General features: G+C 38.3%; 5 protein-coding genes across 5 annotated transcripts; 4 read left to right on the forward strand and 1 right to left on the reverse strand.

Annotated features, from left to right (window-relative positions):
* Positions 1-1756: 1756 nt before the first annotated feature.
* On the forward strand, positions 1757-3606 carry LOC126796374 (uncharacterized). The gene is made up of 7 exons (XM_050523187.1): positions 1757-1983; positions 2073-2265; positions 2341-2450; positions 2553-2631; positions 2732-2799; positions 3181-3247; positions 3348-3606. Exons 1-7 carry the CDS (start codon positions 1780-1782, stop codon positions 3458-3460), a joined length of 834 nt encoding a protein of 277 aa, XP_050379144.1. The 5' UTR covers positions 1757-1779; the 3' UTR covers positions 3461-3606.
* Positions 3607-5671: 2065 nt separating this feature from the next.
* Positions 5672-7327, reverse strand: LOC126796373 (protein JINGUBANG). Its single transcript, XM_050523186.1, has one exon. It carries the CDS (start codon positions 7232-7234, stop codon positions 6008-6010), a length of 1227 nt encoding a protein of 408 aa, XP_050379143.1. The 5' UTR covers positions 7235-7327; the 3' UTR covers positions 5672-6007.
* A 3007-nt stretch (positions 7328-10334) lies between these two features.
* Positions 10335-16245, forward strand: LOC126796371 (alpha-N-acetylglucosaminidase-like). The gene is made up of 19 exons (XM_050523183.1): positions 10335-10705; positions 10993-11069; positions 11229-11440; positions 11579-11700; positions 11810-11895; positions 12005-12099; positions 12323-12404; positions 12553-12659; positions 12765-12795; positions 12909-13026; positions 13337-13384; positions 13472-13580; positions 13780-13883; positions 14139-14237; positions 14332-14442; positions 14672-14910; positions 15015-15252; positions 15335-15413; positions 15518-16245. The coding sequence occupies exons 1-19, from the start codon at positions 10454-10456 to the stop codon at positions 15793-15795; spliced, it is 2487 nt and encodes an 828-aa protein (XP_050379140.1). The 5' UTR covers positions 10335-10453; the 3' UTR covers positions 15796-16245.
* A 625-nt stretch (positions 16246-16870) lies between these two features.
* LOC126795214 (uncharacterized) lies at positions 16871-17480 on the forward strand. The gene has a single exon (XM_050522058.1). It carries the CDS (start codon positions 17055-17057, stop codon positions 17313-17315), a length of 261 nt encoding a protein of 86 aa, XP_050378015.1. The 5' UTR covers positions 16871-17054; the 3' UTR covers positions 17316-17480.
* Positions 17481-18617: 1137 nt separating this feature from the next.
* LOC126793128 (aminoaldehyde dehydrogenase 2, peroxisomal) lies at positions 18618-23035 on the forward strand. The gene is made up of 15 exons (XM_050519569.1): positions 18618-18781; positions 18935-19077; positions 19180-19260; positions 19335-19483; positions 19723-19815; positions 19902-20025; positions 20145-20210; positions 20302-20368; positions 20539-20615; positions 20890-21003; positions 21736-21813; positions 21902-22053; positions 22196-22256; positions 22360-22466; positions 22621-23035. The coding sequence occupies exons 1-15, from the start codon at positions 18673-18675 to the stop codon at positions 22715-22717; spliced, it is 1518 nt and encodes a 505-aa protein (XP_050375526.1). The 5' UTR covers positions 18618-18672; the 3' UTR covers positions 22718-23035.
* The last annotated feature ends 731 nt before the right edge of the window (positions 23036-23766 follow it).

Consider the following 23766-nt stretch of genomic DNA (forward strand, 5'->3'; position numbering starts at 1 on the left):
ATCTTCTTATCCATTGGAAGAATGAAGATTAAAATTTGAGGGAGCTAGCTAGCTGGGAATTACACTAATTATATTTATGTACATTAATACATAAATAAAATATGTATATGTACTTCTCTTGAGACAAAAGATAATATTCCCAGAATCCCAGATGAGCATATTTTGATCAATGGGTCATCTCAGTACTTAGTAGTAGTCAATGGCAACCTGTAACCTATTCCAATCACCATGAGATGATGAAAGTAATCAATCAATTAATCATGAATTCTCTTATATACATGGTTTTTGTGTAACTTGTTGTGCAGGTGAAAAATATGAAAATCCTAAATTCCTAAATATCCTGAACAAGGCATGCAGGAATATTCAATCCTAGGCTCCTAGCTGCAACTTCACAATTAGAGACTTTATCAGATAAACCAACTCATACTTTTACTTTGATACTTTAGGAATATGAAATGAAAATATATCGTGCGTATACTACTATCTTTTATATATAGGAAATCAGGAAGCAATTCATCAAACATCATATCTTAGTGGATAGTTGGACATTTCTCAATTAATTTCCAAGTATCTTTTAATCCTGCAGAAGCCTATTTTCAGCAGTAATAAACATGTACGTATCCCAAACTAAACACTCAGAATAAAGTGAAGGAAACAAATTGGAGCAGGCGTTCCTTGCTATGATACAAAGCAATGACTTTTTATGTTTTGACTATGCTAAAGTTACCAACTTTGAACCAGCCTTTTGTTCCACTTTGTAGGTTTTTGCCACCAATACAAGTCCGATTGGAAAACTAAAGAAAAAGGAGAACCGGGCTAGCTAACAACAACCAGAAACGCAAACATTTTTCCGGAGATTCAAATCCTTTTAGCACCAAACATCGTCCAAAACCAAAGCTCACAAAGTTCACAGTATTTCATGTCTCGCTCCCAGAGTACTCTTTACCGATCTGTGCTTATTAACTTTGATCATCCATGCTTGCCTCCGTGGATCCAACAAGCAAGAAACTCATTCACTCACAACTTTATGTTAATATCCCACAAAAGAAGAATCATTTTCCCAACACATTGCCAATTGTTTAGATGATCATGGTACTGGTTTAGCACTTACTGATCTGTAAAGGCATACACAGCTATGAATAATTGACTATGGTAACTAAATGACATGTCTGTAGTTCTATATCCCTAGTTCACTGTTTGCTAACTAATCTTTGTGAATCATCTACAGTGTTGATGAAACTAGGCAATGAGGATCCTAATATACGGTATATACCAAACAGAAGAGAGAAGAAAACCAAAAAGGTGGTAGTGAGTGAGGCTCCTATGACTCTCAACAGGGGAAAAGTGAGTTTGATTCTTCAAGCACTATGAACTGTTTTGGGTTTTTCAAGTCTGGAGTATCATGATTACAATTGAGAAAGTGGGTTGACACCACCCTTCATTGTAAAGCTGTTGTGAACAAATAATAATCAAACTGACAAGCAGAGCATGCACAGAAGCTTTCAATTCCAAACTAGTTTTCACTGTTTATATAATGCTTGGGTATCCGTGGCAACTGTGGCATTGAGTAAGCCCATTCCCAATCCTCTTAGAGGTTCATTCGCGAACTTGCTTCACAAAATGGTCAATAACTTCCTTCTTGGGCAAGTGTGTGAACAATAACATGAGCTTTCGGGCTTAGATAGCCCATATAAAATTCCATTTTAATTCTCAAATAAGAAATTTAAGCCCATTATATATAACAAAACGAAACAAAGGTGAGCGCGCGCGCGCGCCAAGATGTTGTTGGGCAGCCGCTGCTTCCCAGGAGTCCCAATCTCTCTGGGAACTTTCTTCAAACACCTTCCGCGCTCAAAACCAAGTCCCATCTTTCCACCCAAAACCCTAACCACAATCCAGTGCTCCTCCCACTTCGACGCCTTGGATTCCCGCCAGAAACACCAAATCCATCTCTACGTCGACACGCTTCTCGACTGGAACCAGGTCTATTTCTCACTCTGTCACTCTATCACATCATTCCTCAATTGCCAATTTGAGCTTAGAATTGATTACACTTGCTATAATCTATGCAGAGAATGAACCTGACCGCGGTTAGAGAAGCCGGCGAGGTAATGGAGAGGCACATTGAAGACTCACTGGCCATCATACCGCCCATAACTGACTCTTATCTCTCTCATTGTGGTGGTTCCTGTCGAAATCTCAGCCTCGTGGATGTCGGAAGCGGCGCAGGCCTGCCCGGCTTGGTTCTGGCCATTGCTTGCCCTGGTACAATATCTGTTTGCTAAATTTTGAGTGACATTTATATTTGGAGATGATTTTTAAGTTCATTGTTGCTTGTAGAATGGAAAGTGACCCTGATGGAGTCGATGAACAAACGATGTGTTTTCTTGGAGAATGCTGTTAGTCATGTTGGTTTGTCGAATGTGGAGATTGTAAGAGGAAGAGCAGAGGTAGTGTGTCTTGTATTTTGCAGACGAAACACATACTGATGGAACTTTGTTATAGGACTAAGTGTTATAGGACTAAGTGTGTTGAATTTTGGTGTAGGACAGAACTTGGGTCAGGATGTTTGCTTCAGGGAGAAATTTGATGTAGCGGTGGCCAGAGCGGTTGCGGAAATGAGGATTTTAGGTTGGAATGAATAATACTTGTGTTTGTTTTGTGCTTGTATCTGTTAAAGACTCGTTCTTATATGTTCGAGTTGTTGATTTTGTGTTACTTTGGTGGTCAGCGGAATACTGTCTTCCTCTGGTTCGCGTTGGTGGCTTGTTTGTAGCTGCAAAGGGACATGATCCTCAGGTATATTATTAGTTCTGCATACACCGATCAATAGTTTAGCATTCCTAAAGAGCAACATATTTTGGTTGAGAGGAGTGCATAGTGCAAGTTCCTCTCTTGGTTCGTGTTTGAACTTCCATAACATGAAAACTTTTGTTCTTTTAGAAGTCTTATCTATTAACCAGTTCGTTCTGAAGTTTAATTATAGAATTCTATGAATGAGGAACCTATTTATCAGTATTAAATGCAGAAAGCCAAGCTATGTTAACAATAAATCTTGGTTGTACATTTTCTGGGGACCTTTAATTCTCTAGCAACAAGTGGAACTGTCCATTGTTTCTTGAATTATGAAGATATGAACTATTAATCAGTCTGTAAAACGAATATTTTACATTTGAACAGATGGAAGTTAGGAATGCAGAAAAAGCAATTCAAATTTTGGGTGCATCAATATCGCAACTGTGCCCAGGTATGTCTTATTTCCAATATGAAAGTAAATCAACCACGCACATATGTATTATTTTCATAGCTAAATTATTTCTAATGATGTGACCCCTATCTGTACTCAGTGGAATCTCACAGCCCATATGGACAAAGAACGGCCATTGTATGCCTGAAAACCAGTTCCACTCCAAAGAAGTATCCTCGTGATCCAGGTACCCCGGTGAAAGTACCACTATGAGTAGTTCATATGCCTAATTCGTATGTATTATTTTGTTGGCCTGCCATACCTCCTCGACCCCTTTTCAGTTTTCCATGTAACAACTTCACTTTGGAAATAAAAATGAATAAAATTACTTCTGGTCCACTATTGTCCACTGTGATTGATGTGCAGTCTAATCAATCATGCACATATATATTCTTCTTAGACTGTTTGTAGTGTTGATTAGTTGAGGAATTTCAAGAAAACAAGTACGCATTTTGTAAATAAAGAGAAATTTAATGAAATCCCCTGCGATCCAAGTAGCTAACAGTTTTACTTGAAGGATTTTCGATAGGTAAAATGTTTTAAGTAAAGACAAAATAGGCAGTCCACGTACAGGGTGATTATACAGATGAAATGCATTCCTATAGGGCTAGGCACTGCTATCTTACAACAATGTAAAAACCCAAAATATGATTATTGAAGTAAAACTTGGTAGACTACTCCCGGAGCAGTAAACACTTTTAGTTTATATTTCACCATAATTAGTTCGAAGTAATTTTCCTGAATGATGCTGCTTTTGCTGGAAAACTGGAAATGCATATAGTAATATGATATGTTGTAGCAAAATTGAGTTCTGCTGTGGCGCTTAAAGAGTAAAACTAAAACAATAGAGTCATTCACAGCTTTAGAGATTGACAAATATTATTATGGTATAATAAGGTGAAATAGGCGATCAAGAACACGTAGCAACTGATATCATGGAGTGTGAACTAATGTTGACTAATTATAAACTTGTTTTAACTAGGTCAGCTTATGCCTAACTAGTGATGTAATTGAGTGCTTTCACCAAGCGACTGCTAGCTGATTCATTAGGGCACCTCATTTGGAGGCAATTTTGCCTACATTTGCCAAACTGTATCCTCTACTCCCTTTGGTTCAATCTATGCTTTTCATTCTCCTCTTTCTCCCTGTTGGTCTATGGAAGCATATTGAACTTCTTCATTATAGTTCTGAGAAACACTTTAATGTTATGCTTCATCTTTGGCCAACACCATCTTTTCCTTTTGATAAAAAAATTTTAGGGAGTAAAGGCACTTTCATAGTTTACCATTGGCAAAAAGAACAAGTAGAGGGCTGGAACTATTTTTTAGTTTTCATATTATCTGATTTAACTTAGGTACTTGATACTTGATAGAGCTTTGTTGTACGGAAGCTATCTTGCACAGTGACGCCAGTGAGTAGACAGGTGTACACAGGAAATTGAAATTAGATCACTCTATCATTTCTTTAATAGGATAATTATCAATCAGAGAGCTTGGTAGTAAAATAAATCTCATATCATATCATATTCCCTTCTTTCTGGTCAACAACGTTATTGCATGATAAGTGGGAAATGGATTTGAGACAAAGAGAAATGAATTAGGTTAAATTACTGGTGTGCTGTTTAGTATCTAAAATGACTGTTACCTACCTCCTCCACTTCTGATAATACATTTTACTGGTCAAAGTTGGATCCTTATGTGAAGTTATGAAGTGATTCCTTCTTTATCAGATTGCTGATTACTGATTTAAATACCCTTCGTGTTTATGCTTTCTAATTGCTCAGCTTAGAATAAATCCTGCTTTGCATACCTACCTGAGGTAGATATAGATTTGTGTTTGCTTTTATTGCCTGAAAGAAACCCAACTTAGATCAAAAGCTATATGTATGTTCATATACTGAGATTTTGGACAATGGAAGGTAGGATTATTAAGAGAATGAGTGTGAGTTTCACTAAGCCCAGACCCTTGTATGAGCTCTCTCTGTCTTTTTGGATTGCTCCCCACAATCCAACTAATCCTCGCCAAAAAAGTAAGTAGTGACACTTCATTGGCCACTGCATCACATATAAAATTCATGCCAACCAGTCCTGCTTGGGCAGTTGGGCACACCACACTACTGTTGAGAAAGATAGAACCTTATGCATTATATGTGATATTATTTATTATTGTGATTTCCCTCTTTTAAGAAACTTTTGTGGAGTTTTCTTCCAATTTTTTTATTTGATGCCTTTAAGCTTGGATTTCTGTGAGTTAAGTTTAATTTTATTGATAATTCTTTAGTATTGTTATCTTCTCCTTAATTTTGCTGTTTCATATGACTGTTCTACCTCATCTGCATATTTGTTTATCAAGTTTGTCATCCCTCTCATAGACGTGTGAAATAACTCAAATAAGCAACAGATACAGAAGGTTTATAAATTCTTGATCTTCTTTATTATATGACAGCCTACATTTTTCTTTCATCATACTTCCATCTCCGCAACAATATCTCACCCGCTAAGATCACAGTCTCTTGAATCATACACTTCATATCTGATATCTCTTACGCAGACATTCCTAACTTAACCCAAGTGGCTAATAGCCTCCAGTAAGTAGAGGAAAGAGAAACTAATGGAAATTCCAAAGGAACTACTTTCCTTTCCGTATACCAAACGAGGCCTAACATAAGCAAAAGAGGAAGCAGAAAAACAAGATCTCCTCTCAATAGGCAAGACTAAGCTGAAGGAAGAAGATTAGAAGAAGGAAAAGAGAAAGAGTCTTCTACTGACAAGGAACAAAGACCTGCCAAACCTTGATGTCACAATCCAAACTTCCACTGTAAATGAGATAATTAGAAGTGTCAGATGTGTTCCAGTGGTCAACTGTAGCAGTTAAACACTTGACTGGACCTTTATGCCCTTCCAACGTTGCCAAACATGAATAACTTTTAGCCACCCCTCTCCAGATTCGTATGGTTTGGTCTGCAGAGCCACTGCACACCAAGTCTGACACAACTGCCAAGCATAGTATCGACTTGGTATGACCTCTAAGAGCACCCACAACACCCATGTTACCCTCACTATCTATCTTCTCCCAAACAACAATGGACCTGTCACAGGCACCAGAGTACAACACAGAACCATCACTGCTCAGAGCAAGTGCATTAACCCCAGAGTTATGCTTCTCTAATGTAGCAATTAGAGAATACTTCTTTGCTCCTGACTCTTTCTTCCACACCTTAATTTTTTTGTCTGCTGAACCAGTATAAACATGTCCATCCTCGACTGATACTGCCAATGCATTTATAGCATCATCGTGTGCATTTCTCACAGACTCCAAGCATCTGAAGTCTGTTGTGCTCCATACTTTGAGGGTTCGATCCCATGAAACAGAATAGAGAAGTGACTCGTCCCATGAGAAGGCTAGTGCAGAGACAGTGTCCACATGATGGATCCAAGTGCACTTCTTGTGCCTTCTTATTTGGACCTGGTGCTTTGGCATCAGAAGCTTAGCAGCACGGTCGCCAAGCGTTGGCAACGTGGCTAAGCGCGAGTACCTTTGGTGGTCTGGTTCATTATTGTCGATTTTCCAGACTCGAATCTTGTGATCTTGATGAGCACTGAAGAGCTTGTCACCTGAAATTGCTAGGGCCTTCACTGCTCCCTTTCCAGCTGACACCATGCAATGATCAGCACTCAAGTTTTCGTTATTGGACTCGACATGAGGGTTGCACTTCCACGACCGGATTTCTCTGTCGGAAGAACCGGTATAGATGAAGTTTCCAGATATGGTGAGAGAGGATATGTAGGAGTTGTGGCCTTGCAGGGTGGTGAGGCAGTGGTGGTATGTGGGCTGATTTTCTTGGTTGTTGGATCGTGAGGTCAAGGAAGCAACTGACTTGAGGCTTGGCTCAGAAGTAAGGTAATGATCTGATTGATCACCATGAAAATAATTTGTCTGAGACTGAAAATCATTGTTTGAGTACGAATAGGACTGGTGGTATTCCATGGTTCATGATAGAGAAGAGTGGGAGAAGAAAATGAAGTGTATGCTATTTTATACAGAGAATGGAGAATGAGGCTAGCTAAGCTAGAAAGAAAATGGGAGCATTTAGAAGGCCTATATGAACTATAAAGCTAAAAGATATATACAAATAGATACTACCTTGTTGGCAAAAAGTGATGAAGCAATATTGGGCTAATTTAATTAGGTGGGTGGAGCATAGGAATTGGCTGTTCTGCACTTCATTTGGGATCTTGATCCTATCAAATGCTCTGCATTACTTCCCTTATTGATCTAAAACTCAGGAAGCAAGAGGACAGAATCAGTTCTCTGTATAAAGTTTTGATATCTATTAGAACAAAATAATGTTGAGATGAATTTCTACTGTTGTGGCCCTAATTTGACTGATAAGTTTTGTCCATATCAGTGAGCTAAGCAGCCTGACCCAGTGACCTTCCACTATAGTATTTTAAAAAATATTTAGCTCCCCTGTTTTGGTGGAGAAATTAAACCTGTAGTAATACTCCTCCAACCACAACACTCCACCATAACTTTTGGCTAAATACAAACTTAGGCTCCAAATTTTGCTCAAGGCTGTCATTCTGTGAAGGTTAACTAAGCCACCTACTTCACACAAGCATGATACAAGTAAGGTTGTTTGTGCTTAGAAAGAACTTGTTCGTTGGTGTTTCTCTTAAAATTATCCAAGGATCTGTAGAAGAGAAAGGAGGACAGGAATTTTTTGAATTCGAATCCAGGCATAGTTGTAGTCCCATGTGAGCTCAGCTTTACCTTGGTGCATAATATTTTGACATGTAGTCTTTTCCTATTGCAATGCACGTAGTGTGTCTCACTATTTTTTGCTACTGGTATCAGTTGGTATGGTTATTTTTCCAGAAATGTGAAATTTGAGGGCCAAAGTATCCATGATTGGAAGTTTGAAACCCCTTGGGACCTATCAATGAGTGATAAGTGTTATGTACTCTCTGATACTAGTCTCCATCAAAATACAATCTTTTAGGTACAATTTTTCATTTTTTCGTATTTTCGGCTAACGATTTATGGTCTTTTTGGCTTATGTAAAGTGCAGTACTTGACAGTGACTCGCTCTCTGACCTGAAAGGAACTTTAGCGACAATCTGAAAAAGCATAATGAGATAATGAAAATGATGTTTTGCGGATCTAATTGTTCTTGCATGCAATTTGCTTAGTGATTGATAGGTCTATTATGGCAAAGATGAACAAATACAAGTTGAAGAAGACTATAGATGCTTTTTCCTACCTTTGATCCTAATCTTATTTTGATCCTAATCCTAATCTTACTTTTAACTCTAAAAAAAGAGTTAAATGCTGCATCTGCAGCTACCGAGTAGTATGAACCCATGAATAAGTTCAATGTATTTGAACAAATTATGAATTGGTTTGAAAATAATTGAGTGGTTGGCACACTTTTGTATCCAAATCATTTCTTTCAAAATCGCCTTCTGATGAACTAAAGAAAACTTCTTTTAACAAGTCCTTGCCTTCTGATAGATCCTTTTTTTTTCTTGGTCAAATTGCCTTCTGATGGATCCATTTTGTACAATTTCCCCATATTTACTTGACAAAATCGCATCTTTTGTGATATTTCTGGTGATTCCCATGTCTTATGTGCCATCCCCCATAATATTGTATTGAGAAATGGCAACAAAACATTGAATTGGAGACACAGTGGATAATACAGATTGTAAGTGACTTCAGTTTATAGTAATCTAGTCTTCAGAAGTCAGAAGTATGGTTATTCTCTTCATTAATGTCTGCAATGCATAGTGAAGAAATTGGTGTCTTATCATTTCCAGATTGGAAATCAAACTTCTATCGCACCGATCAATGTGACATAAACTGGTTCTTAACCTATGAGTCGTCCCTTCTGCTCTTGAAGATATAGCGTTTTTCCCCCATTGAATTTCGTTTGTATGTCATACAGTAGTGTACGGTAGAAGAAGAACACAAAGTATGCCATACTTAACCCTTTCAATTCCAGTTCAACTCCATTATGCATGTGATGTTAACTATATATAGCAGATGCACTAAACCACCTATTGGTGGGGATTGAAGGGAGGGACATCAGCTTTCCTCTCAAGTAATGAATTCTATTATGGTGATGAAAGCAACCATATGAAAGTGGAATATGTATTCATATATCAGTAAAACCTTACCCACCTTCATTTGTTCCAGCTTGATAATACATGAAGATCCCTGAAAATGTATGATGGGGTCTGTCTTCCCATCACTGAACTTATATCCAGAAACAGATCACTAGTACAAATCCCAACTTAGAACAACGCACTACCCATATTTGTCTGTTGGTCCCAAGCATACTATGACATTATTGCCTATAGGGTCAGCAAACCATCAAGGGCTGCTCTACATCAAACTATTGTGTAAAGCTAGCTCATGCCTACGGAAGCCTTATGCTCCTCCATAAATTCCTAACTAGATTCCACCCTCACTCTACTTGACCTAACCCTTTTGCTATTGATACTTTCATTTTATTTGTTTGACTAAACTGGTTTTTCAAATGAGTCGAACTATTGGATAATCTACTAAGATAAAGCAACACTCTATAAGGCCCAAAATATGAAAGTCCATTTAGCAGCAGGTCTGGGCCCAAGTTATGAGTGAAGACGAATGAGGTCATTATAATGATCTTAAGGTATTTTCAGTTGACTAAGCTCATTACTTCATTATGAATAAGCATCTTTTATTTGAAATACATATACATCACATCACCCTATGTTTCTATGTCGATTATTTATCTTGATCATAGTTATTTCAATCAATTAAAGTTCATGGCTCTTTCCACCAACACACACATTTCACATTTGTACATATTATAGTGTCGTTGAGATTCGTCTTTGAAATGAACTATGTTTATGATAAAACTTATGATTAAAGAAAAAAAAAAGACAGACAAACTTATTCTAGTTTTGCCTATCTTTTTTTTTTCTTAGAAAAGAAAGAACCTAAGGCCCCTGCAACTAATTAAATAAAAGAAGTGGAATCAAATCAAACAAAAGAGAAGGAACAAAACAGAAAAGAAAGACTAATGCGTTGCGCGCCTCTCTCCAAGTCTCTATCACCGGCCGGCCTTCACTTTTGTCTCCTACTTCGTGATTCCCTCCTCTTCTTCTTCCTTAATATGTTCCTTAGATTCGCTCACTCAACCTCCTCAAACCCTCTCCAATGGCTTCCACCACTTTTCCCGCCATTTTTGTCACTACCCTGTTCACACTCTTCTTCTTCTTCTTCTTCTTCCTCACCTTGTGCGTTCCCTCATCCTCATCCACCATAGGAGTCGGCTACATTTCGAACGTTCTAGAGCTTCAGGACCGTGAAAGGGCCCCGCCCTATGTCCAAGTCGCCGCCGCTCGCGGTGTACTCCGCCGCCTTCTTCCTTCTCACTCCTCCAGCTTCGACTTCCGCATCGTATCTAAGGTCTCTCAACTTTTATTTTCCCTTAGCTTCCTGCAAGTTCAATTTTTGTTTGAAATTTAAGAATAAAGATATAACCTTTACATTAATGAATGTTAATTTCATGGGTAAATATGATGCTTTATGTTGTTTCTATCATCAACTTATAGCTGCATGTATGTTATATGCAAGTAATGCAACTATTGAAAGCTCATGTACAATATCTGGAATTTTGTACTACTGATGCTTCTAATTCCCTATTGAGAATTGCACACACTCGGTAGATTTTTCATATTTCTTTTTATTTTCAGGAGCAATGTGGTGGTTCATCCTGCTTCATCATTAAGAATCATCCCTCTTTTCGTAGACGAGGTGATCAAGAGATTCTGTATGTACTATGTAGTTAACTTATTTCTCATTCCCTTGTACACGATGAACACCTGCAGTTTCAGATCAAGAAAATTTACATTTGATCAAACCATTTTGGGCTATTATATTGTAACTAAAAGATACAATCATGTGACATGCAAATGAATGCTTGAACTAGGATTTCCGGAGTCACTGGAGTGGAGATTTTGGCCGGTCTGCATTGGTATCTGAAGAATTGGTGTGGCTCACATATATCTTGGGATAAAACTGGTGGTGCGCAACTGTTTTCAGTCCCAAAAGCAGGGTTACTCTCTCGTGTAGGAGATGGTGGCATTTTAGTCCAGAGACCTGTTCCTTGGAACTATTACCAGAATGCTGTTACATCTAGCTGTAAGTTGTTACACTGAAGAAATTGTGTTTACTTCTTTAGTGTTCCTTGCATAGAATCTATTCTTAAAGTTGTGGATATAATTCTCATATATGTTCTTTTGTGAATTGCGAATGATACTTCGTTTTCTGTTTCTGAAGATTCTTTGGCTTGGTGGGACTGGAATAGATGGGAAAAGGAGATTGATATGATGGCCATCCAGGGTATCAATTTGCCACTAGCATTTACAGGTCAAGAGGCTATATGGCAGAAAGTTTTCCAGGTGATTAATTGCTGCCTCTAATTTTGCTTGTTAGTACTCGAGCATTAATGAACCAACTGATGGTTGTTCTTTAACTTCTTTGCACTATTTGTCATTTTGCCTCCACCAGAAATTTAATATAAGCAAATCAGATTTGGATGATTTCTTTGGAGGCCCTGCATTCCTTGCATGGTCTCGAATGGGAAATTTGCATGGGTGAGTTTGCTGATCTTGTTTAAAGGATACTTAGTTTTCAACAATATCTGACCAATAACATTTGCAGTATATATGCTTCCTTGATGTTATGACATTTTTTTTTCTGCAGATGGGGTGGACCTCTCCCGCAAAGTTGGCTTGATCAACAGCTGATCCTGCAGAAAAGAATTCTTGACAGAATGTATGAACTTGGAATGACTCCAGGTACTAACTACTAATAATATTCTTTATTCGAGTGAGAGGGGAACAAAATCAAACACAATTTTTGGTCTTGCAGATTTGTAACAGCATCACTTTGCTAAATATAGTCCTATGATTTGCAACTACTGCAAAATTATATTTTGAAAGGAAATAAAAAATATAAGTTTAGTTAAATTTCTCAGGAGGTGTGGGGTTAATGACCTTGATGTTTGTATTTCTGCTCCAGTCCTTCCAGCATTCTCCGGGAATGTTCCAGCAGCACTCAAGACTATATATCCATCAGCTAAGATAACACAGTTAGGAAACTGGTAAATGCTTCTCCATGCTAATCATTCTCCACCAAACTGCAATATTGGCAATCTCATGCCTTTTTTATTTTTAGTTTTCACATTTCACACATAACCATCAACTGAATATGTCGGTTTTACCTATTTAATATTTCCAAGCTTTCTTCAGGTTCTCTGTTAAGAGTGACCCTAGATGGACCTGCACTTACCTTCTTGATGCAACTGATCCCTTATTTGTTGAAATTGGGAAAGCATTCATTAAGGAACAACTAAAAGGTTGGCCGTGTGAATCAGTTGCTCTCCTATATTATTTAACATGCAAGACTTGTGAGGATTATTCTGTTCTAATTCTTCTCATTGCTGTATTACTTGTTTGATCAGAATATGGAAGGACCAGTCACATATACAACTGGTATACAGCTCCCTCCATGTTTCTTCTATTATAGCTTGTTGTTCCATTATTCTTTCCCTCGACATGTGCTATGTAATGTTTGTTAATCAAACTGGTAACCAAACCTGTTGCAGTGATACTTTCGATGAGAATACTCCACCTGTTGATGATCCAGAGTACATCTCTGCATTAGGTGAAACAATATTTAAGGGACTCCAAAGTGGAGATAAGGATGGGGTCTGGCTAATGCAGGTACAAGGAATGGTTTGATTTGATTCTTACAATACTCTGAGTAGCTCTTTTATGTGAATATAGCTGCTTACGTTGGAAATAAAAAACAGTAGCCATGCCTTCTTATCTATGTTTCTATAGAAATCAACATACATACTTGATACATTTTCCTTTTCGTCAAATACTTCATTTATTTACCCACTGTGCTTAAGACTTCTTGTTTTTCATTTTCTGATCACTTTCTTAAGTGCTAGTTACTTGTATTGTTGCTCGAAAGTCACTAGACTTCACTCTATTTGGTATCAGTATACTAATGAGTACAATTCTGCAGGGGTGGTTATTTTCATATGATCCATTCTGGAGGCCTGCACAAATGAAGGTATATTCACAATTTTTGTTTTGTCGGGTATTTTGTTCCCTGTCTATTTATCTGCTGTCATTAACAATGAAACATGCTTGTCTCCAGGCGCTATTACATTCTGTTCCCGCCGGGAGAATGGTAGTCCTTGATCTGTTTGCTGAAGTGAAACCAATATGGACTACATCAGATCAGTTCTATGGTGTTCCTTACATCTGGAAAGTCATTGCTCCTTTTTTATGACCCTTTAATTGATTAGCATTTGCATGCTGACATAAACCATACCGATGGCTACTAACATAAATTTAAACCAATTGGTACAACTTATGTATGCTCTTCACTGTTCTTCTGTAGTATATGCTAGCTCTTCTCAGTTCTTCTCTAGAAGATCCTCATTTACTTGGTTATACACTACAGGTGTATGCTGCACAACTTTGCAGGAAACGTTGAGATGTACGGCGTTTTGGATGCAATAGCATCTGGACCAATTGATGCTTGGACAAGTGAAAACTCAACTATGGTAAAATGTTGAAATTTATTTCAATGCACCTACTATTATAAGTGAAGTTTCTCCCTTGGCCATGTTTGGTGGTTCCAGTGATCAATCATATTCTTACCTTCGGTTCTTTCCAAATAGAAAGTACAAAGTTGAGAAAGAGAGAATTCCAATTTAAATTTCATCTTACAGATTCCATTAGTCCTCCTTTCCACATTTCACTAGATCGAAACTTCATTTTGAATATGTAGTCCTTACTGTTTCTATTACTTTCTTAAGGTTGGGCTTGGAATGTCAATGGAAGGTATAGAACAAAATCCTGTTGTTTATGATCTTATGTCTGAGATGGCTTTTCAACAGAACAAAGTCGATGTTAAGGTAAGCTCAACTCATTTCCTAGACCTAGGATATACCTACTGATCGATCTCCTTTTTCAATCAAGAACATTATTTACTCATTTTTGCTATTTCAGGACTGGATTAATCTGTACTCAACGAGACGTTATGGTCGTGCAGTTCCTTTAGTGCAAGCTGCCTGGAGTATATTGCATCACACTACCTATAATTGCACTGATGGTGCCTACGTAAGTGACAAAGTGGCCTGTATATATTCCTTTGAAAAGGGCATTTGATCTCTTCTACTTTGCAAAATTCGCGGCCGGATTTTGTTCCGAGAAGCATGCATAGTCTGTGAAACCATAGTTCTTAATTATACCCTCACTATTGGTTGTGCATTAGTCCCATTACTAATAGCTACAAGAATAGATCTTTTCACACTCTGTGCTAAATTTTGATATCCTTGATGGTGAACAGGACAAAAACCGCGATGTGATTGTGGCATTTCCGGACGTTCATCCATCCCTTATAGCAAGATCACCTCAAGGTTATTACCAAAATGAAAAATCATTAATATCAAGAAGAGCAGTACTTCTGGAGGAGATCACTGATTCATTTGAGCGACCTCATTTATGGTATTCGACTTCAGAAGTAGTACATGCATTAGAACTTTTCATTGCAAGTGGAGATGAACTCTCAGAAAGCAACACTTACAGGTTAGCGCTTTCAACTTTGGAAACCTGATAACACTGCTCGCGATATACAGTTATACACTACTCTCTCCAGTAGTTTTATGATCAAATTTGTCACATATACTCAGGTATGACCTTGTAGACCTGACTAGGCAAGCTTTAGCCAAGTATGCAAATCAGCTGTTTCTGAATGTCATAGAAGCCTATCATTTAAGTAATACCCTCGAAGTAGTTGGCCTCAGCCAGAAGTTCTTGGAACTGATTGAAGACATGGACACACTCTTAGCATGCCATGATGGATTTCTTCTTGGACCGTGGCTGGAAAGCGCAAAGAAACTCGCCCAAGACAAAGAGCAGGAAATACAGGTTTGGATCCTATCAAACTGTGAATCATCATTCATCAATCATACCAATATTGATATATGTGAAGATAAAATGAAATATGCAGTTTGAATGGAATGCTAGAACTCAAATAACTATGTGGTTCGACAACACAGAAGAGGAAGCAAGTCTTCTTCGCGACTACGGTATGAGAAATTGGTGAACCCTTTCACAAGAATTCACATCCTATACACAATCAAAGATACTGAAAATTACTTGTTGTTGTGTTTCTATTTCCCGGTGTTACTAGGAAACAAGTATTGGAGTGGGCTTCTGCGAGACTACTATGGTCCCCGAGCAGCCATATACTTCAAATATCTGATAAAAAGCTTGGACGAGAGTAGTGATTTTGACTTGAAGAGCTGGAGGAGAGAGTGGATCAAGCTTACAAATGACTGGCAAAACAGCCGGAACACATTCCCGGTGAAAAGCACCGGAAATGCGGTGACTAATTCTCGGTTGCTCTACGAGAAGTACCTACGAAGCGATGACATAGAATCACTGGATGAAGCTGCCATCATGCAGTAGCCTATTGATCGAGTAAACTGCTTCACTGTATTCCTTTTATTAAGAAGAGTTTTTTGCTCTGATTAATGAGTCAAATGGGGATTAAAGAAGGGTAGTGATGCGCCCACGCATGCACGTAAGGCATATAGTTATATATGTAAGAGCAACATGTTTCAGATGGTTTCGTTTTCAGAGTGCGAATTGGGTCATTTTCATGCCGGAAATGAGGCACTAGTTTTGACTAACGGAAATGTAACGAAGTTGATGAAATTTCGAGGAGGCAACTGAAGTTGGCCGCCAAGAATAATTGGACGGTGTGTTATAGTTTAATGTCATTGGTCAAAAGTCTTGTTCTCGATGAATCCAGATGCTGTGGAAATAACACACGCTAGTTAGCTTTAGACTTCATGATTTTGCCCATCGAATTCTGGGATGTCTGACTCATGAGTTTCGTTATTGATCAATAACTACTAAATGTTATAGTTGATTAACGAGGAGAACAACAAGAACGAAATTTAGACGTTTACCATGCGAAATATATATGTCCGGGAAGTGATGATAAATCGATTCAGCTCACATGATCCAATGATGCTTGATTTCCCACAAGACTAACAAGTTTCAATTCATCATAATCCAAAACCAAATAGTGTTTTTATTCTCCTTTTACCTAATTATCTGATTTATTTACTTATCTACAGAGAAATTATTATATATACCCGCCACATATCTCATGTGGCGTACCCTATTAATGTTATTGGTCTATTTTTTACAATTGTAGTTTCTCATTGATTCTTATATGAAAATAAACTTTTGTCATTTTCACCGTATATATGTTAATTATATATCATAACATAATATAATTGGCTAAACACATAATATGGCACTGTCACGTGGTGGTGTGTCAGTGCACAAAATTACTCCAGGGTACCAATGTTCTAAGGAAAAACGGCGAACAAGTTTGTTGACTTACATATCAACCACTCACACCAAGACACGTATCACCATAACTATTTTTCTCCTTTTGTTTTAGGAATAAATATTTCTCCTTCCTTATTAACGTCTATCACGTGTCCCATTCAAAATGGTTGGAGTTTGCTGAGATCGGACCTATAAAACCCTCCCAAGTCTGATCTGATCTCTCTTCCCTGTTGTAACACAAAGTCACAACTCACAAATACATATCATCGTCCTCGTCATCAACCCCCTTCCCAACCTCTCTCTAGATCTCCCAATCTCTTTTCACCTCTCCGTCGCCGGTGAACGACCAACCGAACCCAGCGATGACAGACAAGAAATCAAGTGGCTACGAGACGACGTCGTGGGCGGACCAGTGGGACTACACCAACAACAACTCGTCGTACCCTATGGACGTCAAAGGCGGCGAGCCGGGAACCGCCGCCAAGTGCAAGCAGAAGGTCGGCGAGGGGCTCGAGAAGACCAAGGCCGTGGCCTCCACCGGAGCCAAGAAGGTCAAGGACGGCGCCGCCTCCGGTTTCCAGTGGATCAAGGACAAGTACCACAAGACCACTCAAAAACGCTGATGCGCGCATGCGTGATGATCGATCATGATTTATAGTAATCTTTATCATTTCTTCCATCTTATGATCTATCAAAAACATTATTCCCAGACACAGATCGCTAGGGTTGTTTTGAACTTTTGATTAGTTCTTAGTTTTTTCGTTTATGATGATTTTTGTTGTGTTGTTCATGATTCGTTTGATTGATTCGTATCTTCGTCGTCGATCTCTGATGTATAGATTAATAAAACGACTTTAGTTTTTTTTTTTTGAATGGATGACCTTAGTTTTCTTGGATTGGTGGATGTGGTAATATGATGATTCGCTGAACTGTTAGATGGATTTGGTATTTGACGGTTACGTACGCGTGATATTGTGGCTTCATGTATCCTCTTTCGCCTTTTTGGCAAGAAACACGCCTATATAAATTTATTATTGACCAAAATTAATTTACAGATGATTATAGCATAAGGTATCGATGCTAAAATGTCGTGGAATCTACTTGGGAATGTTGATTATTCGGGTCAGTTTGGCCGGTTCAGCCCGAATAGGAAATCCTAGTTTAGCCTGTCAAATCCAACATTGCCAATTTCATGAGCCCAAACATTCTTCAAGCCCAAACTTTGGATCACAATTAAAAATTCATAATCGATTGCGGGACACAGAACAATCACTCGAAGCCGAGACATCGGAAACTTGACGGTTTTGCTTTTACATGTGCTTCATTGTGGAATAAATTGGAGGCCTAGTTGTCCTGGGTACATCCTTTACTAGAATTTGAATTTCTCAAAGAGTTCGCGATCACTATCATTTATGGTTCTGGTTTTCTACACATCGTACTTGTTCTTATCATAAGACCATAGGGAAGCAATGTATACAATTATGAAAGACTTATTTATATGCACAAGGAAGCCAATAGCCTTTTTTTTACATAGTGCAATTCTATCTACGTATTTAACAAAGAGTATGCCATTTTTTCGGATTTGCGGACGTCCGTTTTAGAACCTCCCTATATATGGGGAAAAACAAAAGAGACTTGTATTTCATTGATATGGATAAGAAAGCACTGTAACTTACTGAATCACATTCAGAATCTAATTTGAGCTCATGAGACTTTGATTTCCTTATTCACCTAGAATACCAATATCAATATTGATAATGATTCTAAAGCTAAACACACTAGAACACTGACATGCTCTTTAGCTTGGTTAGATAGAATAGTAACTCAACAGAGCTGAGATAGCAAGACACGCGTGTTACGGGCGTGTAGTATATATAGAAAAACGTGCACCAATCAATCTATCATCTCTCACGTAGTCTCACCAATCAAATAGTTGAACTCAAACTACTCCCATCACTTACGAAACAAAGCTCAGAGACAATGGCGATCCAAATACCAAGTCGGCAACTCTTTATCGGCGGCGAGTGGAGGGAGCCAGCTCTCAAGAAACGCATCCCTATCATCAACCCCGCCACCGAACAAACCATCGGTAAACTCCCTCTCCTTCTTTGATTCAACTCATACATCAACTGTCACTTTGATCGGTTGCTAATTTCAGTTTGATCGACTTGGATAATATTTTTCAGAGTCGTGGATTTGTGATGATCTGAGATTTAATGAATGAGTTTTGTTTGTTGTGCAGGGGATATTCCGGCAGCTACAGCTGAAGATGTGGAGATTGCGGTGGAGGCGGCTCGGAAAGCCCTTGCCAATAACAAGGGGAAAGACTGGGCATCGGCACCGGGGGTGGTTCGTGCCAAGTATTTGAGAGCCATTGCTGCTAAGGTAGTCCCTCTCATTATTTTAATGTGATCGACAGTGATCTGGTTCTGTTCTTGTGTTGATTGTTGTGTTTTTCTGCTTCTGAGTTGTTGTTTTTGCGTTTAGATAACAGAGAGGAAAACTGAGCTAGCGAAACTTGAAGCAACTGATTGTGGGAAACCGCTGGATGAAGCGATATGGGACATGGTATGTAGGGATTGTTTAGTTGAGTTTGTTGCTTATTATGCGTAGTTACTTATGTGCTGGTGTGTGGAATGCAGGAAGATGTGGCCGGGTGCTTTGAGTACTATGCGGACCTTGCTGAAGGTTTGGATAAGCAGCAAAAGGTTTCTATTGCTCTTCCCATGGAGACATTTAAGACTCATGTTCTTAAGGAGCCGATTGGTGTAGTTGCGTTGATTACTCCATGGTATTTTCTGCTTCTTATAATTAAACGAGTATGCACTACTTATTTCCTGCTTGAGGCGTTTAAAGTGATCAGTCATCTGTAAAACTAATTTGTGGATTTCCAATGGTCCTAAAAAGTTTGGTTCGCAAGGAAAATTTGTGGGTATCATCGGGGTTTTATCTCGTGGATGGTCTTGTGGTGAGACTATGGAGAATCTCTATGATTTTTATGTTAACGAGGTGCTTCTTTCTTATGTTAAGGAACTACCCTTTACTAATGGCTACATGGAAGGTAGCTCCTGCCTTGGCTGCTGGGTGTGCTGCAATACTAAAGCCGTCTGAGTTGGCATCAGTGTATGTTCTCCTTTGGTTTATATGTACTTCAGTTCTTACATAGATTACTTATTGTATGCTTATCACCATTTAAAATTCAATTCCAGAACTTGTTTGGAGCTAGCTGAGGTGTGTAGAGAGATTGGTCTTCCTGCTGGGGTCCTCAATATTCTGACTGGGCTGGGCCATGAAGCTGGTGCTCCTTTGGCATCTCATCCCCATGTTGATAAGGTTGAACTCCGGCTCCTCTTCTTGTGTTGATAATCTCAGTTTATATCTTGCAAATATGTTGTTTCCCTTAGTTCTTTCAGCAACCATGCTGTAGTAGTTTATTAACTTGTATTCAACAGGTTGCATTTACTGGAAGTACTCTCACAGGGAGCAAGATTATGTCAGCAGCAGCTCAACAAGTTAAGGTATACTATTTCTGTAATTTGGCAATTGGTCATTTTTATTTGTGTTTATCAGTTGATCTTCATATACTTTTTCCTATCTCATTTATGGTAGCCTGTTTCGCTGGAGCTTGGAGGGAAAAGCCCAATTGTTGTTTTTGACGATGTTGATATTGACAAAGGTTAGTTTCTGTTGACGACATCTTTACATGACTGACAATACGTGTTTCTTGGGTAAATATGTAACTGCCTGTAGAATAGTTGGTCACATATAATCTACACAAGAAAAATAATAACATACAACAACTCCTTGTACCACGATAATAATTTGTTTTCTCTATGATACAATCAGCTGCTGAATGGACCGCCTTTGGCGTCTTTTGGACAAATGGTCAGATCTGCAGTGCCACATCCCGTCTAATACTGCATGTAAGTATGGTAGATAGATCTTACATTGCTTGCTTCAATTCCCTTCTGAATTGATATCTTTGAACAGAACAGATATTGGTTGTCAGTTCCACAACTCTACATCATGTAGTTGGTGGTAATCTTGTGCAACTAAAACAATATTAATGTATACGAGTCTGCTACCTCCCTGAGCGTAGTTAGAGTGAAGATAAACAGTTGACTAGGAGTTCTAACCATAGTGCCATCTTAAAACAAGCATTGCCCACTCATCTTTAATTTCTTTTGCTTGTTTCAGGAAAGCATCGCATCAAAATTCTTGGAGAGACTTGCCGAATGGTGCAAAAATATCAAGATTTCAGATCCTTTGGAAGAAGGTTGCAGGCTTGGCCCTGTTGTTTCTCAAGGGCAGGTACATATTTATTAATTTATGCATTTTATTCTATTTTATATTTGTATGTTGTCTATTCTAGAGAGAGGGTTTTCAATTAACAGGTCCATTAAAACACAAGTACTAGAATACAATCAATACCTTGCTTTTTTTTTTCTTTTCTCTAACTCGAGAACACAATTTTATCCACATTGATTCATATAATATCTACATAACTATTCGTATTCCAGAAGATGTTATTGTTTCCGTGAAATAATCTAGGAAGATTCCAGGGGAGGGTCCTTAGAGACTTAAAAAGATGCCGCACCTCCTCACTGAAACTATTTCAGGATTTTTGTTTGGTGTTCACCGAAGACGCTTGGGTTGGGTATGGGCAGGGAAGGTTGATTTTACTACTAAATTTAAACTTGTTCTACTATTAGTAAATAGTTTCAATTTTTTAACTTGAAAAGGTTTCTTTTCCAAACGAGTTATGCTTACACAAAATTTCAAGACAGATTGGTGATGTTTTTTCTCCTGAAAAGGCTGAAAAAATTGCATGGTGATGTTTGTGTAAAGATTAGAGTCCGCAGAGTTTGCTTTTGCAGATGATAATCATGAATTATTGGTGTTTGTGTCTGGGAAATATTCTGGAAGACCGGAAACTTTGTTGTAACTACTAAATCAGAATTAATAGATACCTCCTATGTAGAGTTTGTCTCAGTAAGTCATAAGTTTATGATTGAAGCATCTAATATTTGCTCCATCTGTCAGTATGAGAAAATATTGAAGTTCATCTCAACCGCTAAGAGTGAAGGTGCAAAAGTTTTGTGCGGTGGGCTTCGTCCCGAGGTATGTCCTTTGCCTTTATAGTATAACCTTTTAAGTCCATTTTGCCTTATGATTTGTAACTAATGCCCTAACTCTAAATTGATGGCAGCATTTGAAGAAAGGATTTTACATTGAACCTACCGTCATCACCGATGTAACAAACTCCATGCAAATTTGGAAAGAAGAGGTTTTTGGACCTGTTTTGTGTGTCAAAACATTTAGTTCAGAAGAAGAAGCTATTGAATTAGCGAATGAAACCCAGTGAGTTGATTCTTATTTTCCTCGTTAATTACTGGAAATTATTTTCACTGGTTTTGTTTTGTTACTTCTGGGTCCACTTTCCTCGTCTAATTTTGTGGTGGATCTGGGAGTTCTCCTTTCTAACTGTTTTCATATTTAACAGATTTGGGTTGGGTGCTGCTGTCATATCAAATGATCTGGAGAGGTGTGAGCGCGTTTCTAAGGTGAGATTCCTCATGATATATCTAGTGTCGATGAGTCTTCCTTCCCGAATATTCGTAGAACAGCATTTTAATCATGGGTTGCATTCTCTGTTCTGTTTTTCAGGCCTTTCAAGCAGGAATTGTCTGGATCAATTGCTCACAACCATGCTTCACTCAGGCTCCTTGGGGTGGCAACAAACGTAGTGGTTTTGGGCGTGAATTAGGAACATGGTATGGCTCTTATTCAAATTGTTACCTGATAGAAACATGTCCTAGTTGAATTTTACTCAAACACAACCAGGCTGTTACTTCTGGAATCTAGACTGCATCCAATTATTACCATGAACAAACTGCTGATGGTATATATCTTTTCTCTTTTCTACAGGGGACTTGAGAATTACATGACTGTGAAGCAGGTTACTCAATATGTATCTGATGAACCTTGGGGTTGGTACCAGTCACCTTCAACTTCCAAACTGTGAAAAGGTTTCCTCCAAATAGAACTGAGCAAACTGCAAGCTTTCTACATCAGCAGAAATAAGGGGTTACTTGCAGTTAATTTGATGTAAAAGTTTCCGAAATAACTAGATTAAAGTCTTCTTAACAGCCGAGAGTCGCATGTTTTGTATTTTGAGGTACATTTACAGATTTACTCATTTAGGATCATAGTCGTGATATATAAGCCGCACTGCACTTACTGTGTCACTCGTGAGCTAGTGCACCTGTATGTGAAATGATTACAATAAGTTACGTAGTCTGGATTTAATACAAGTTGGAAGGTGGAACACATACAAAACCTACCCAAGTCTTGAATTGTTGATCCAAAATTCCAAATGTTATCGTTTTTCCGTTGTTGCTTGCGTCACAAGGGAGAAGGGTTGAGAGTTAAACCTCACAGAAGTTACGGCGAACTACAACCTTTCTCAAAGTTTAAACTTTAAACTTCTGCTTTCAGCTTTTACCTTCTATAGTCAACATAGGTGACCACCATAATTAATCGAAAGGGAAAGAGCATTATTATAAAATGAAGCACAGCCTAACATTTTCCGATCTAGCTGACTCATCTGCCAAATCTTATCTCATGTGCTCATTTCCATGTGTCCACATCTCAGAGTTGCATCTTTCAATTTCAAGACTGCCAAAAATAATGTACTCTTCACTTCATGGGATTTTATTCATTAAAAAAAGAAACGTTTAAACAAATTTGATCTCCGATCAAACTTTGCATAATAACATTTCTTCTAGCTTCATAGTCTCCCGTGCGAGACTAGTTGTAGAAAATGTATGTTATTTACCGGATGAAAAAAAAAATTAATCAAATTTAGGGTGGAGAATTTAATTTAAAAACAAAAAAAACAAAAATTAGGGTAAATAACTTAATGGGTCCCCAATGATCCGAGGCGAATTCATAGCGCTACGGGGGGCTCATATTCTGATATTCCAACGGTCCCACGCTGCTCCTCCCCATCTTCCCGAAAAGGCAATGACAAACCAAAACGGAAGCTTCGTTGTTCGAGTGGTGATGTTTCTA

The sequence above is a fragment of the Argentina anserina genome, chromosome 5, assembly GCF_933775445.1.
Source record: "Argentina anserina chromosome 5, drPotAnse1.1, whole genome shotgun sequence".
NCBI lineage: Eukaryota > Viridiplantae > Streptophyta > Magnoliopsida > Rosales > Rosaceae > Argentina > Argentina anserina.